The 13,121-nt window shown below is 33.9% G+C and overlaps 2 protein-coding genes across 2 annotated transcripts; both read left to right on the top strand.

Moving 5' to 3' along the window:
* The first annotated feature begins 3,747 nt into the window (after positions 1–3,747).
* LOC110778643 (equilibrative nucleotide transporter 3) lies at positions 3,748–7,167 on the top strand. The gene is made up of 10 exons (XM_021983198.2): positions 3,748–4,125; positions 4,381–4,435; positions 4,549–4,653; positions 4,823–4,978; positions 5,086–5,229; positions 5,346–5,454; positions 5,939–6,099; positions 6,194–6,354; positions 6,448–6,706; positions 6,813–7,167. The coding sequence occupies exons 2-10, from the start codon at positions 4,394–4,396 to the stop codon at positions 6,921–6,923; spliced, it is 1,248 nt and encodes a 415-aa protein (XP_021838890.1). The 5' UTR covers positions 3,748–4,125; positions 4,381–4,393; the 3' UTR covers positions 6,924–7,167.
* A 646-nt stretch (positions 7,168–7,813) lies between these two features.
* On the top strand, positions 7,814–11,715 carry LOC110778645 (equilibrative nucleotide transporter 3). The gene is made up of 10 exons (XM_021983199.2): positions 7,814–8,113; positions 9,123–9,183; positions 9,433–9,537; positions 9,745–9,900; positions 10,012–10,155; positions 10,298–10,403; positions 10,537–10,697; positions 10,796–10,956; positions 11,049–11,307; positions 11,494–11,715. Exons 2-10 carry the CDS (start codon positions 9,136–9,138, stop codon positions 11,602–11,604), a joined length of 1,251 nt encoding a protein of 416 aa, XP_021838891.1. The 5' UTR covers positions 7,814–8,113; positions 9,123–9,135; the 3' UTR covers positions 11,605–11,715.
* Positions 11,716–13,121: the final 1,406 nt, after the last annotated feature.

Genomic DNA, 13,121 nt, shown 5'->3' with positions numbered 1-13,121 from the left:
ACAAAAGACCGGAAAGCCAAAATAAATCATTAACACAACATATATAACATGACATAAGATCTCAGAATGTCCCCAAGCATCATTGACACAAACCCTATCCCCTAACACTTAGCTCCGGAAGAGCATCAATGATGCTAATGGTGCACAAGTGTTATTGGAACACTGGGTTTGAGTCTCAGCAAATGATGACTCATCACAGATCAAGCATAACAATAGCAATTAACAATGCATCAAATGAAACATGAACTGATCAAAACATAGGGTTTGAACCTCATCAAATGAAAGACTCATCACAGACCTCCACTGATTCATGGGACATGAAGCATTAAGCAGATCATTAACATGTAGGGTTTCATTTCTCAGACATATTGACACACATCATTGATCAACTAGTTTCAATACTATCATATCTGTAACGTTCTTCTGCCCAATGGAATGATTGATATTCACATTTGATTGTGTGAAATGACATTCACTCCGTTGGACAAAAGAAGTTAAAGGACAATTATTAAAACATAGATATCAGAATATCAACAATCACATCATTGAACATCACAAACCTCCTAATATTGATATCAGAATGTCCCCAAGCATCATTAAAACAAATCCAAACCACACAAACACTTAGCGCCCGAGAAATATCATTACTGATACTAATGGCAGCACGAGCATTTGTGGTTAATAAGACTTGTTCCTCAGCAATAAAAAGACTCATCATCGATCACAATAAATAAAGGGACATTACTTTATACTAAAGGGACATACTTGGACATTAAGCATTCAACACAAGGCCACATTGAGAGGACTTAAATAACTCAAACCCTATCCCCAAATTATATTCATTTCATGCCTTTACTAATCCAAAACACAGTTATACTGATCAAATCTCATACTCACCAAAGCATCATATTTATCATACACAAAACATACCATAAAACAGGGGACATTAAGCCATCAAATCATGTTCATCACACAGACAACATTCCACAGCATTATTAAAACCATATGGCAACACCATCATCCAATCATCATTATCAATATCATTATACCAACATCATTATCTAACATCAACATCCATACAACTAATCACAACATCATCATCCAAACAACAACACCCCTGGCCAACAACAGATCACAGTTGTTGGCATCCACCTTATGACTCCACAGCTAGCCAGCATTCAATAAAATTTAAAAGGAAGAAAGGAGACAGACTTATCTAAGCATCATCAGATGCTGAAGCCGAGTTTTTTCCCTTTTCAACTTTCTTTGAGGAGGGATAACCAGATGAACGTTGCCCTGGAGACCCAACAGCATCACCATTCTCATTTTCACACTCTCCAACATACACCGGATCAAATGAATCAGACCCACTTGGTTCCTTGCAATCAATAGGGGACAAACAACATGATTAGTGCCATCATAAAATAACAGGGGACCATGAATTAAAATCAGATCAATATTTCACACCATTATCAATAAAAAATTAATCCGATTTAATCAAACAACTCAAAATAAAGTTCCAAATAATTTCAGATCACCATGGTTACCACATGCAATGAGATAAATGAGACTAAACCACAAAATAATTCCATTAAAATCCAACAAATATTGTAAAAATCAAAATAAATTTCCAAATACATCCAGATCCCATTTTTTACCACATGCAATGAGATAAATGAGAGCAAACCACAAAATAATTCCATTATAATCCAACTAATATTCCGAATACATCCAAATCCCATTTTTACCCAAAAAATTTCAATATAAATTTCCAAATACATCCAGATCCCATTTTTTACCACATGCAATGGGAAAACAGATCAACAAAACACATGAATATTCCGATTTAATTCAAATAATTTCCAAATATATCCAAATAAATTCATAACTCAATTTAACAACATGCAATGAGAAAACAGAGCACAAAATAACATAAAAAGCCCGATTTATTCCAACAAATCTCCAAAAAATTCCCAACAAATTCGAAATAATATCAGATCTGCATTTTTAACACATGCAATGGGAAATCAGAGCAACTTATCCAATAAATAATCCGAGTACAATGAACAATACTCCAAATAATTCCAAAATTTATCAAATCCCACATTTTTAGACATGCAAACAATCATCAAACCATTTTAATAAAACCGACATAAATAACCCTAAATAAATCGCAAAAAATCAAAAGTAATACCTCATCGGAATCTCCTTCACCGAAAAAACGCAGATCTGAGGGTGTGGGTTTCCGATCGTCGTATTTTGACTCAACCTCCTCTCCTGGCTCCACTTCCCTCTTCTCAAACCATTCTTTCAAATAGTTTCGAGTACTCGTATTTTCTTTTTGGGCCAAATATAGATTGTTTTTATACTCGCCGGAGTAGGAATGCTCGTTGTTGGGACAGTTGCACTTGGATCCCCAATCACAGTTGGAATCGGGGATTCTTTGACCGGAAGTTCCCACCCCAGAATCACCTCGAGTTCTAGAAAAAGAAGAACCCATCACGTACCAGAAAAACAAATATCAGCGACGGTTAGGGACCAAAAAGGGGACAAAAATAGAGGGGATCTGCTCGGAATATGAATCCGAGTAATTTTTATGAAAGTATTTAGGCGAAAACGTTTCAGATTTGAAAGATTTGGAGAGGAAAACCCAGAACAGAGGCGGAAAACCTAGGATTTTCTCAAGAACAGGGGAGGGATTTTAAGAGAGAGAGAGAGTGAAATAAGAGAGAGAGAGAGAGAGAGAGAGAGAGAGAGAGATCCGAAGAGGTGAGAGAGAGAAATCAGAATGAGAGGTGAGAGAGTGAAAGGGAGATAGGGACAATTTATAAAGGGAGGGGGGTGGGGTTAGGTTAAATAATTAAATAAGGTGGGTGGGGTAAAAGTGGGTGGGAATGGGTAGAATCTTAGGGTTTTTTGGTAAATAGTGGGGAATCTTAGGGTAAATTGGTAAAAAAATTATGGCAAAAAATAGTAAAGATTCAGTAGGGGAAGAACAAAAATAAATGCTAAAAAAGGAAATGGGAAGAACAAAAAGGTCATGTGACATGTTCTGATTAGATGAACATTTGCTCGAGGAAAATTGAATTTTCCTCACATCATGAGGAGATTTCCCTCATGGATTGGATCTATGAAAAAATGATTTTGAGCAAACAATTTCCTAATGGGGAAAATTCTCCCCATAAGTGGTAATTAGGGACTAGAGCGCTTGAGACAAGTAAATTTTTAGGAAGTCAATATACCCTTATCCAAATATATATATTTAACTGAAATCATTAATTATGATTCTCTTGGAAATACTTTAAGTTCACATTTTCTTGTGCATATTTTCGTAATTTCAAAACAATTTCATAACAATGATTGCATTTTAATGTGAAAGTTGTATCAATAATCCAAAAGTGACAATTAAAAGGGAACAGAAGAGAGTAATGAACTTAACTTGTACTTTGAACTTATATTTTCTAATTTTCTTTTTATTCAAATTAATTTAATTTTCTGAGATAAATTAAAATACAATAAACAGAGCCTCAATCTTATAATTACTTTATGATGCCCAAAATTTGGCAATTTTACAAGAATTCTTTATGATTAACCAATAATTCCATCCTTATTTATGAGTACTATTCCAAAAAATTAATCAAATAAATTATTTGCCACCTTCCCAATTTGTACATTAAGGATGACACCGAATAATTTAAAAATCCACCTATATTTAGGAGACAAAAACCAATTCATTAGAAATTCACAAAACTCAAATTGGTAATACACTGATTATATTTGTGTCATTTTGTGAAGAAAATATCCTGTCACTGTACATGGATAATTTTCTTTGATAAGGGGTTTATGAAATTTCATCACCAAAATGGAATTTTCTATGCAAAATTACTCACAAATTCTTTACGATTCTGGCAATTTATGATGGCTTACCAAATGGGTCGTAATCTTCGTGAGAACGTGAACACAACACCATTATCTTTAGCTGTCACCTTCAACCTTCCATTTTTACGAGATTCACTTTTCTTTAGTATCCTGGAATTTTGGAAATAAATTAAATATTTCCGCAGATTCTTCTTATTTAACATTTCATGCTTTACACACTTCCGCCAATTCAGAGCCAAAAACAGAGTAAACTTTTCTCTCCCTTCCTTCCAATTGTTTGACTTTTTTCGCATTTCTTATTCTGCAACTTTAATTACCAACCAAATCACCAAACAATTCGTTTTTTTAATAAATATTTTATGGTTTCTTGCTTATTTCAACGTTCTTTCTGTGATTAGATTCAAGTTGCTGAATATAATATACTCTATCATAATAGTATATAATTGACCATATAGTTCATACTACTTTAAATCATACTGTCAATTTTAATTTTGGTGACAGTTGAATTAGAGCAATGGGTGCTGCTGATGAAATAAGCATTCCTGAAAGATTGCAGGTAAGGTGTTCGAACTAATGCTTCAATGAACAATTATTATCATTTTTAATTTTGTTTCATAAATTCAGTAAAATGTGAACATACCCTTTTGTTGAATTTGATTGATCTAACAGGGAAAAAGGAGTGCTGTGGTTGTATGCTTTTTACTTGGATTAGGGTCACTCTTATCATGGAACAGTATGCTAACCATTGGAGATTACTATTACAAAGTTTTCCCAGTATGAATTTTTTAACCCTTTTCGTTCATTTAATTTGATTCAAGTTAAAGCATGATATGATTGGTGTTGATATTGTTGTATTAAAGTTTACATGAATGTATCGAACTAATCGAAAACTGAAGTTTCTGAACCTTATTGAAATGTTGGTTGCATTTTTTTTCTTGTGAAGAATTACCACCCGTCAAGGGTTCTTACACTTGTGTATCAACCATTTGCCGTGGGAACAATGGCAATACTCGCTTACAACGAATCACGGATTGACACTCGAAAGAGAAACATAGCCGGATTGGTTCTGTTCTTCATTAGTACTCTGGGTATTTTATTGGTATGTCACTTTGAATGTGTAACTTTCAGATTCTGAAACATAACCGGATTTGTTCTGTTCTTCATCAGTTGGAATTTAAGTAGTATTGTTTTGTTCAATCATGACAGTTAGATGTAGCAACATCAGGAAAAGGAGGAGTTGGGCCTTATGTAGGTTTATGCTTACTCGTTGGGGCTTTTGGAATTGCAGACGCTCACGTTCAAGGTGGAATTTGTGGTGATTTAGCTTTTATGTTGCCTGAGATGACTCAAGTATGTGTTATGCTTGTCTACCAACTCGAGCTTTCACTCAAAATTTGATCTTTTTGTTATCATACAAATATATACATCTTGTAGCACGTATTAATCCCATGATTCTAACCTTGCAGTCATTCTTTTGTGGTTTGGCTGCTTCGGGTGTTCTAACCTCTGGTCTGAGGCTAGTGACAAAAGCAGCGTTTGAAAAATCTCATGATGGTGGCCTACGCAAGGGTGCTTGTAAGTTTATTACTCTATCTATTTTGTACAATGACTTATGTTGAGTAGAATTAAGGCTCCGTTTGGTTTTGTTTAAAACGTTTACAGTGTAAAACGAAGCAAAACCACAATTCCAAACCAGTTCTCCTTTGTTTGATTGCTTAAAGGAAATGGGAGAAGATGGTGAAAATTGAGGGGAAGAAGGGAGAGGGAGGTAATGAGGAAAGGAGGGAAGTTGAAAAAATGGAAAAGGTTTTTCCACCTTTGAGCGAGTTATGGAAAATGGTTTTTCATCCTTTGCCAAACCAAATAACGTAAAATGATTGAAAAGGGGAAAATCGTTTTCCATGAAAACGTTTTATGCCCTACCAAACCGAAAGAAAGTTGGTTATTTGGTGTTGAGGGTTGTTGTTGATGTTTGTATTTCATTCTCATTTATGATGAGACACTCTTGTCTCGACTTTGTAACTAACCTATCATACATTCATACCCTTGGCTTTTGCAGTACTATTTTTGTCAATCGCCACAGGAATTGAGTTTTTGTGCATTTTCCTGTATGCGTTTTACTTCCCAAAGTTGCCGATTGTCAAGTATTTCCGGTCCAAGGCTGCCTCGGAAGGGTCCAAGACTGTTGCAGCTGACCTTGCTGCTGCTGGTATCAGCCAGGCAAGCCATACTTGTTTGTTTTTTAGTTGCGTTGTTGAGTTTCACTCGTACAGGTAAGCAACAGTTCATGATACGTCTTCTTCAAACTCTGCAGGTTGATGATAGTAAGAAAGTTGAAGATAGTTTGACACTGAAACAATTGATACATCAAAATTGGGATTATTTCCTGGGTTTGTACCTGATATATGTGCTGACATTGTCAATTTTCCCCGGCTTTCTGTATGAAAATACAGGAACTCACAAATTGGGGGACTGGTATATCTCTTTAACTTCAATCTTATCTATTATTAGAAATCAACATTGAAAACATATACTGATCAAGTTGGTAATTTAAATTGGTTTTTGCAGGTATGCTGTTGTGTTGATTGCCATGTACAATCTTTTGGATCTAATAGGAAGATACACTCCTCTTATAAAGTTCTTGAAGTTGGAGTCTAGAAAAGGCCTATTGATAGTGATCCTATCCCGTTTCCTATTTGTTCCCGCATTTTACTTCACAGCAAAGTATGGCGGTGAAGGGTGGATGATCATGCTCACTTCCTTGTTGGGATACACTAACGGACATCTCACAGTTTGTGTGATGACTGCTGCACCCAAAGGCTACAAGGTTTGTTGAGAATGATAATAAAATCATTGATTAAACCAAATTAGCATTGTTTGACATCTTTTTTCTATACAAAATTCTAATCAAGTTTTGGTGTCAATTATTATAGGGACCAGAGCAAAATGCAATGGGGAACCTGCTGGTTTTATTCCTACTGGGTGGCATTTTCACTGGTGTTTGCCTTGATTGGTTATGGATCATAGGTAAAGGAAAGTTCTGATGGAAATGAAAGAATAAGACGCGGTGAGCCATACTATACAGTTAGGTTGTTTGTTTCTTGTATGTGTAGGGGAAATACAAACTGTTTTACATTATTTGTTCGACTTAGGTGAGTGTAGAAGGTGTAGAAGCAACACTGGTGTAGATTTCAAAGGTTTGAGAAAATTTGTGCATAACTTGATATAGTTTTCATTCTTGGACAGAACTGTCTACAAAGTTTATTTTACAAGTGTTTCTTTCTTGAATTTCTTTTTTGAGTATTCTCGTTGTAGTTCCAGATGGTGTTCACCAGTCTAAAACCCAACTGGACTAAACCCTGGTAAATCTAAACAAGAAACAGCTGTTGGCAAGTATGGCAATTATCACACTGTTGCCAAACAATAACAGATCAGATAGCAAACCAGAACCTGAATAACAGATCAGATAGCAAACCAGAACCTGAAACTCGTTTTCGTTTCAATTTTAAATAATACTCTGTAACTTGCAAACCAGAAACAACTATGCAGGTATTATCAATGGCATATATTGTAAGAGAAAATAAGAGAGATTTCATGATCTGCTTAATCAAAATCAAGCAATCAATTTCAAAGGTGAATATGTGAAGGAACTGACCGAAACGGTGTAATTATTCATGGGATCTGCTCAATCAAAATCACGCACCATACGTTGTAATCATTCCAGTATTCGATCCCCATATCACTCTCTATAATTTGATCCGTTTCTAACTTCTTTCACAATAACACCCGATAATAGAAATAGAATACAATATCATCCCCAATTAAAAAAAAAGAAGGGTTGAAAAATTGCGTGGAAAAAAAAATCAGCTAAGATACACAACAACTTTGATGGTTAATATACGAAATATTTAATTATCTATTAATGAACTTTTTTATATGATATTTTTGTTTTTATCTATCTGCAAAAAAATAGTCAAAGTTAATATAGAAATAGTAAATAAAGTCAAAAGGATATAACTATTTTTCTGAACGAAGGGAGTAGATTTTACTCAAAATATTATCTTTTAATTAAGATACGATATCATTATCTTGTAAACTATTAAGATCTGAAGTCTATTGCCACTTAAACTCTTCTTTATCTTATGTTGATATTTATCTTGAAAAAATAGAATCCGTTCTTTTTTTTGGTCAAGGTCACTCTCTTTGATTCTCACGTTTCAGAGCTCGGAGCAGAGTAAATTCTTTTCTCTCTTCCTTTTGATTCTAATATGTATCGCTACCTTTTGTATTATTGTACTCCCTAATTCGAAATAAATATTCATGTTGATAGTGTAAGTTATACTACTCGTGTAACGACTAAAATCCGTACGTACTCGTGTTTTTATGGTTTGATGTTGTTTGCTTTAGCATTTTTTGCTGCCCAATTTTTGTATTCAATTTATTGAAATCTTTGATCCATGACTCCATTATACTGTGATTATTGTACATCCCTATAGTGTAAGTTAAACTACTCATGGGACGACTAAACCAAAATATAGTATTTTCTTTTCCCATGGTCATAGATATGAAGCATCATGTATCCGGATTAAGGACTCGATTGTTGTTGGTTAAAATTATGAAGCAGAATATCGTTTTTTGTTTCTAGTTTTGAAAAATTTAGCTTTTAATTTTTGTTGTAAGTTTTCAAAATCAACTGAAAACTCAACAAACCCTAAATTAAATAACGAGTTTTTTTTGTTCGATGTTGTTTGCTTCAGCGTTTTTTCTGCCCAAAAATCCTTCATCTTTGTGTTCTATTTATTGAAATCTTTGATGCATGACTCTCTATACTATAATTATTGTACTCCGTACATCCCTCGTTCAAAATTTATGATCACGTTGATAGTGTAAGTTAAACTGCTCATGTAACGACTAAATTTGGACATAGGATTTTTTCTCCTATGGTAATAATTATGATGTGATTAATTAGGGTTCGATTGTTGTTGTTAGTTAATTATAAAGCAAAATCTTTGTATTCGGTATAAAACTAAGATATCTTTTTCGTTTCTGAACCGTTTTAAGTGACTTAAATCTCGTTTTATCATCGTAGTTTTGAAATCGGTTTGCAAAATTGATAAACTAAAAGATAATTATTCGCAAATTTTCCTTCTATACATTGAAATCCTTGACATGCGTGAATGCATGGCTCCCTACACTATAATTCAAAATTCTAATATAATTAATCTGCCCTGTCGATTTTGCAGAGGTGAATAAACAATGAGTAATACTGCGGCTGATGATGGTATCCCAACTAGATTATTGGAGGTAAGACAATGTTCGAACTAACTTTCAGTGCAGAAGTCTCCTTCTATTGTACTACCTTTGTTTCAAAATAATTTTTACACTTTTGGCTTTAGTCGTTTCATAATGTTATTTATACTTTGTTTTATTCCATTTTGGACATGAAAATTTATTACCTTACTCTTCTTACAATCTTGCCCCACAATATTTACAATTTTCCACTTGCGTTACTTTATTGATTGATGAATTAAAGTTGTGTTGTGTAATCTGCAGGGGAAAAGGAGTGCTATGTTTGTATGTTGGTTACTTGGAATGGGGTCTCTCCTTGCATGGAACACTATGCTGACTGTTGGAGATTACTACTACCAAGTTTTCCCGGTATGAAGCTATATTGGTTTGAGTTCTTTGTTTTGCTCCGTTTGGTTTGGTGTAAATGTTTTCAAAGGGAATCCCTTGTCAAACCAAACAACGTAAAAATGACTGAAAATGGGAAAATCGTGTTCCATGAAAACGTTTTACACAATCAAACGGAGCCTAGATGTTTGATTTGATTGTTAATTTTGGTTTGCCTGTTTTCTTATGAAGAATTACCATCCTTCGAGGGTACTTACCCTTGTATACCAACCATTCGCCGTGGGAACAATAGCAATTCTTGCGTATAACGAATCAGGGCTGAATACTCGAAGGAGAAACATAGCTGGATACGTTCTTTTCTTCCTTAGTACTCTGGGTTGTATATTGGTGTGTCCTCTGTAACTTCGTATTATATTTCTGATGTTTTACAGTTGGTAGTTTTTTACAGGACTATTTCTGACTTTATATATTTCTGTTGTTTGATGATGAATGACACAGTTAGATTTAGGTACATCTGGGAAAGGAGGAGTTGGACCTTATGTAGGATTATGCATACTGGTTGGCTGTTTTGGTCTAGCAGATGCTCTTGTCCAAGGTGGGATGTGTGGAGACTTGGCTTTTATGCTGCCTGAGTTTTTACAAGTATGTCTTCTACTTATCAGCTTATTTTTCTAGTTTTGATCTTTTGATGTTTCATAATGATTCATGCACTTTCTATTTTAATCCATTTCATAGTGTTCTTTTATAGTACTTTTTGTATTAACACTGTGATGCCCACCAACAGTCGTTCTTTGCTGGTTTGGCCGCTTCTGGTGCACTAACCTCTGGTCTGAGGCTCGTGACAAAAGCAATATTCGATAAAACTCACGATGGCTTACGCAAGGGTGCTTGTAAGTTTAACAATTCTTAATATTTACATCCAATTCACATATAAATCAATCAACTCGTTGGAGTGTTCTTAATTATCTCGACATAAATTTGGTGCCTTACATCGTAATTAATATGAACTCTTTTTCTTTGCAGTATTATTTTTGGCTATCTCCACGGCAATTGAGTTTTTGTGCATTTTCTTATATGCGTTTTACTTCCCTAAGTTACCGATTGTCAAGTACTTCCGCTCCAAAGCAGCTTCGGAGGGATCTAAAACTGTTACCGCTGACCTTGCTGCAGTCGGTATCAACCAAGTAAGTTGAAATAGTTCGTTTCACTTTCATTTTTCAATTTCAACTGTAATTTCTATCCACTTTTCATGAGATTGTTTCTTAAAATTAAAACATTGCAGGTTGAGAACGGTGCAAAATTGAATGATCGTTTAACACTTAAACAATTGCTTCGTCAGAATTGGGATTATTTTTTGGATTTATACCTTATTTACGTGTTGACGTTGTCAATTTTTCCTGGTTTCCTATATGAAAATACAGGAGCTCATACATTAGGCACATGGTACATCTCATATTAAAGCTTGTATTCTGATCTACTATTAAAAGTTAACATGAGAAGCATAGGCTGATAAAAATTGTAATTTGCTTTTGTAGGTATTCTGTGGTGTTAATTGCCATGTACAATGTTTTGGACCTGATTGGAAGATACACTCCTCTGATCAAGTGCTTAAATTTAGAGTCTCGAAAGGGCCTAATGATTGCGATACTAGCTCGTGTACTCTTTGTTCCTGCATTTTACTTCACTGCAAAGTATGCAGATGAAGGATGGATGATCCTGCTCACATCCATATTAGGGTTTACTAATGGTCACCTTACTGTTTGTGTGTTAACCGCCGCACCTAAAGGCTACAAGGTTTGTTGTTCGATAAACTCATTTATTTATTGTATTGATTGTACTTTTATTATATAACGTATCAAAACTATTATTATATAATATAAAAAATATAAAATATTGTATAATATGTTGTTGGCAAGGGTCTCCACTCTCCAATACTAAGTTTATTGTTAATCGATAAGTTTATTGTTAATTGATATGTAGGGACCGGAGCAAAACGCATTAGGGAATTTGCTGGTGCTTTTTCTTTTAGGCGGCATATTTTCCGGGGTTTGCCTTGATTGGTTGTGGCTCATAGGTCACGGAAGCTTTTGATGAAAATTTAAAATGCAGATAATATATAATTTGTTTTATAAAGCTTATTGATAAATTGTTTATTGGATGATCTCAAACATACTATTAATATTATTTTTCTAGTTCTCTATAGTTTGTTTGTTTTTTTTTTTTTTTGACAAGAAGACTAGCGAAACAACCACAGCAAACAAACAAAAAAACCAAAAGAAAACCTCCCGGTTAAGAGGGATGAACTTCACTAGAAACATAAAATTGTTATTTGATCATTTATTCATACTTCGTATAATATTTGATTGAAATATTTTTATATAATTAATAATAGTAGAATATAACTATCTGATCATATTGAGTAACTATGATTTAGTAAGAAGTTGGTCTTGTACATATATATATATATATATATATATATAAGATCATCTCGTATAAGTTTTTGTAATATGCTAATGATTAGACCAAAATATTTAATATATTTAATGCTACCCGTTTTAAAATTATCTACACTTGCCGTCTTAGTCCTTTCATAATGTTTTTATCTTGTGTTTTATTCTATTTTTTGATATGAAAATTTACTACCTTACTCTTTACCCTCACAACATTGTCAACTTTCTACTCATTTTCTCTTATTTTATTCATTTTTCTTTTCTACCTTATTTTATCCACCTTTTTACACATATATCTACCTTACTTTATTAATATTTTATTATATCCATCATCATTTTTACCCATTTCCCCTAGAATAGTAGTGTGCTTATTTGACTATTGAGAAAATAAATTTTGCCATTGTTAATATACCGGCTAAAATGTTAGCAAAAATCATTATATTTATACTTGTACGGAGTAATAAGTTGGCTAGATCACGTAGCTAGAATGTCGATTAGTACAATATTGAATGCACAAGATATAGTTCCATTTCAACCTAGACTTTCACGATATGATAACAGAGAACTCACGAAAGTAACTCCAATTAGCATCTAAGAGTTTCTACAAAATCCTCCAACTTTTACTTCATCACTAATTATTCCTCCGTAATTAATTACCACTCACTGGGTAATCATAGGTATTATTTGTGATAATGATGATATTTACAAAACTATGACATGTAATAAAATTTGATGTTTACATTGATCGACAAATCGAAAAAAGTACGCATTTACATATTCATATATAGTCAATTATATTCGACGAATCGAAAAAAGTACGCATTTGCTAATGTATAGAAGGTTTCTATTTACCTCTCATTTCAAGCATTGACCAATTATGAAAAATCAAGAGGCAGTTAGAGCGATAAGATGTACATATTCACAAGAGAGGGAGAGTCTGCGTAAATCAAATACATTCCGAAAAAAATGTACATAATATAGTTTCAACATTGTACTCCGCATAAAATAACTCAAACTTTAGAAATCGAGGGACTCATGCAGTCATCATGCTGACTCGGGCATGCTACATGATTTAGTATTTCCTCTTGCGTCCTCATATTACAAGTATGACGGATTTTACTAATGTATCGCTATTCTACGTCCGTATAGGCTAAAATC

The sequence above is a fragment of the Spinacia oleracea genome, chromosome 6, assembly GCF_020520425.1.
Source record: "Spinacia oleracea cultivar Varoflay chromosome 6, BTI_SOV_V1, whole genome shotgun sequence".
NCBI classification, from domain to species: domain Eukaryota; kingdom Viridiplantae; phylum Streptophyta; class Magnoliopsida; order Caryophyllales; family Amaranthaceae; genus Spinacia; species Spinacia oleracea.
This window is presented reverse-complemented; position numbering and strand designations above follow the sequence as displayed.

Bases quoted from the DNA above. Each gene is read 5' to 3' on its own strand.
- LOC110778645 (XM_021983199.2), top strand. From the start codon at position 9,136: ATGAGTAATACTGCGGCTGATGATGGTATCCCAACTAGATTATTGGAG. The intron at 10,404-10,536 runs GTAAGTTTAACA...TTTTCTTTGCAG, and splicing joins TGGCTTACGCAAGGGTGCTT to TATTATTTTTGGCTATCTCC. The intron at 11,308-11,493 runs GTTTGTTGTTCG...ATTGATATGTAG, and splicing joins CCGCACCTAAAGGCTACAAG to GGACCGGAGCAAAACGCATT.
- LOC110778643 (XM_021983198.2), top strand. From the start codon at position 4,394: ATGGGTGCTGCTGATGAAATAAGCATTCCTGAAAGATTGCAG. The intron at 4,654-4,822 runs GTATGAATTTTT...TTTCTTGTGAAG, and splicing joins ACTATTACAAAGTTTTCCCA to AATTACCACCCGTCAAGGGT. The intron at 4,979-5,085 runs GTATGTCACTTT...CAATCATGACAG, and splicing joins GTACTCTGGGTATTTTATTG to TTAGATGTAGCAACATCAGG.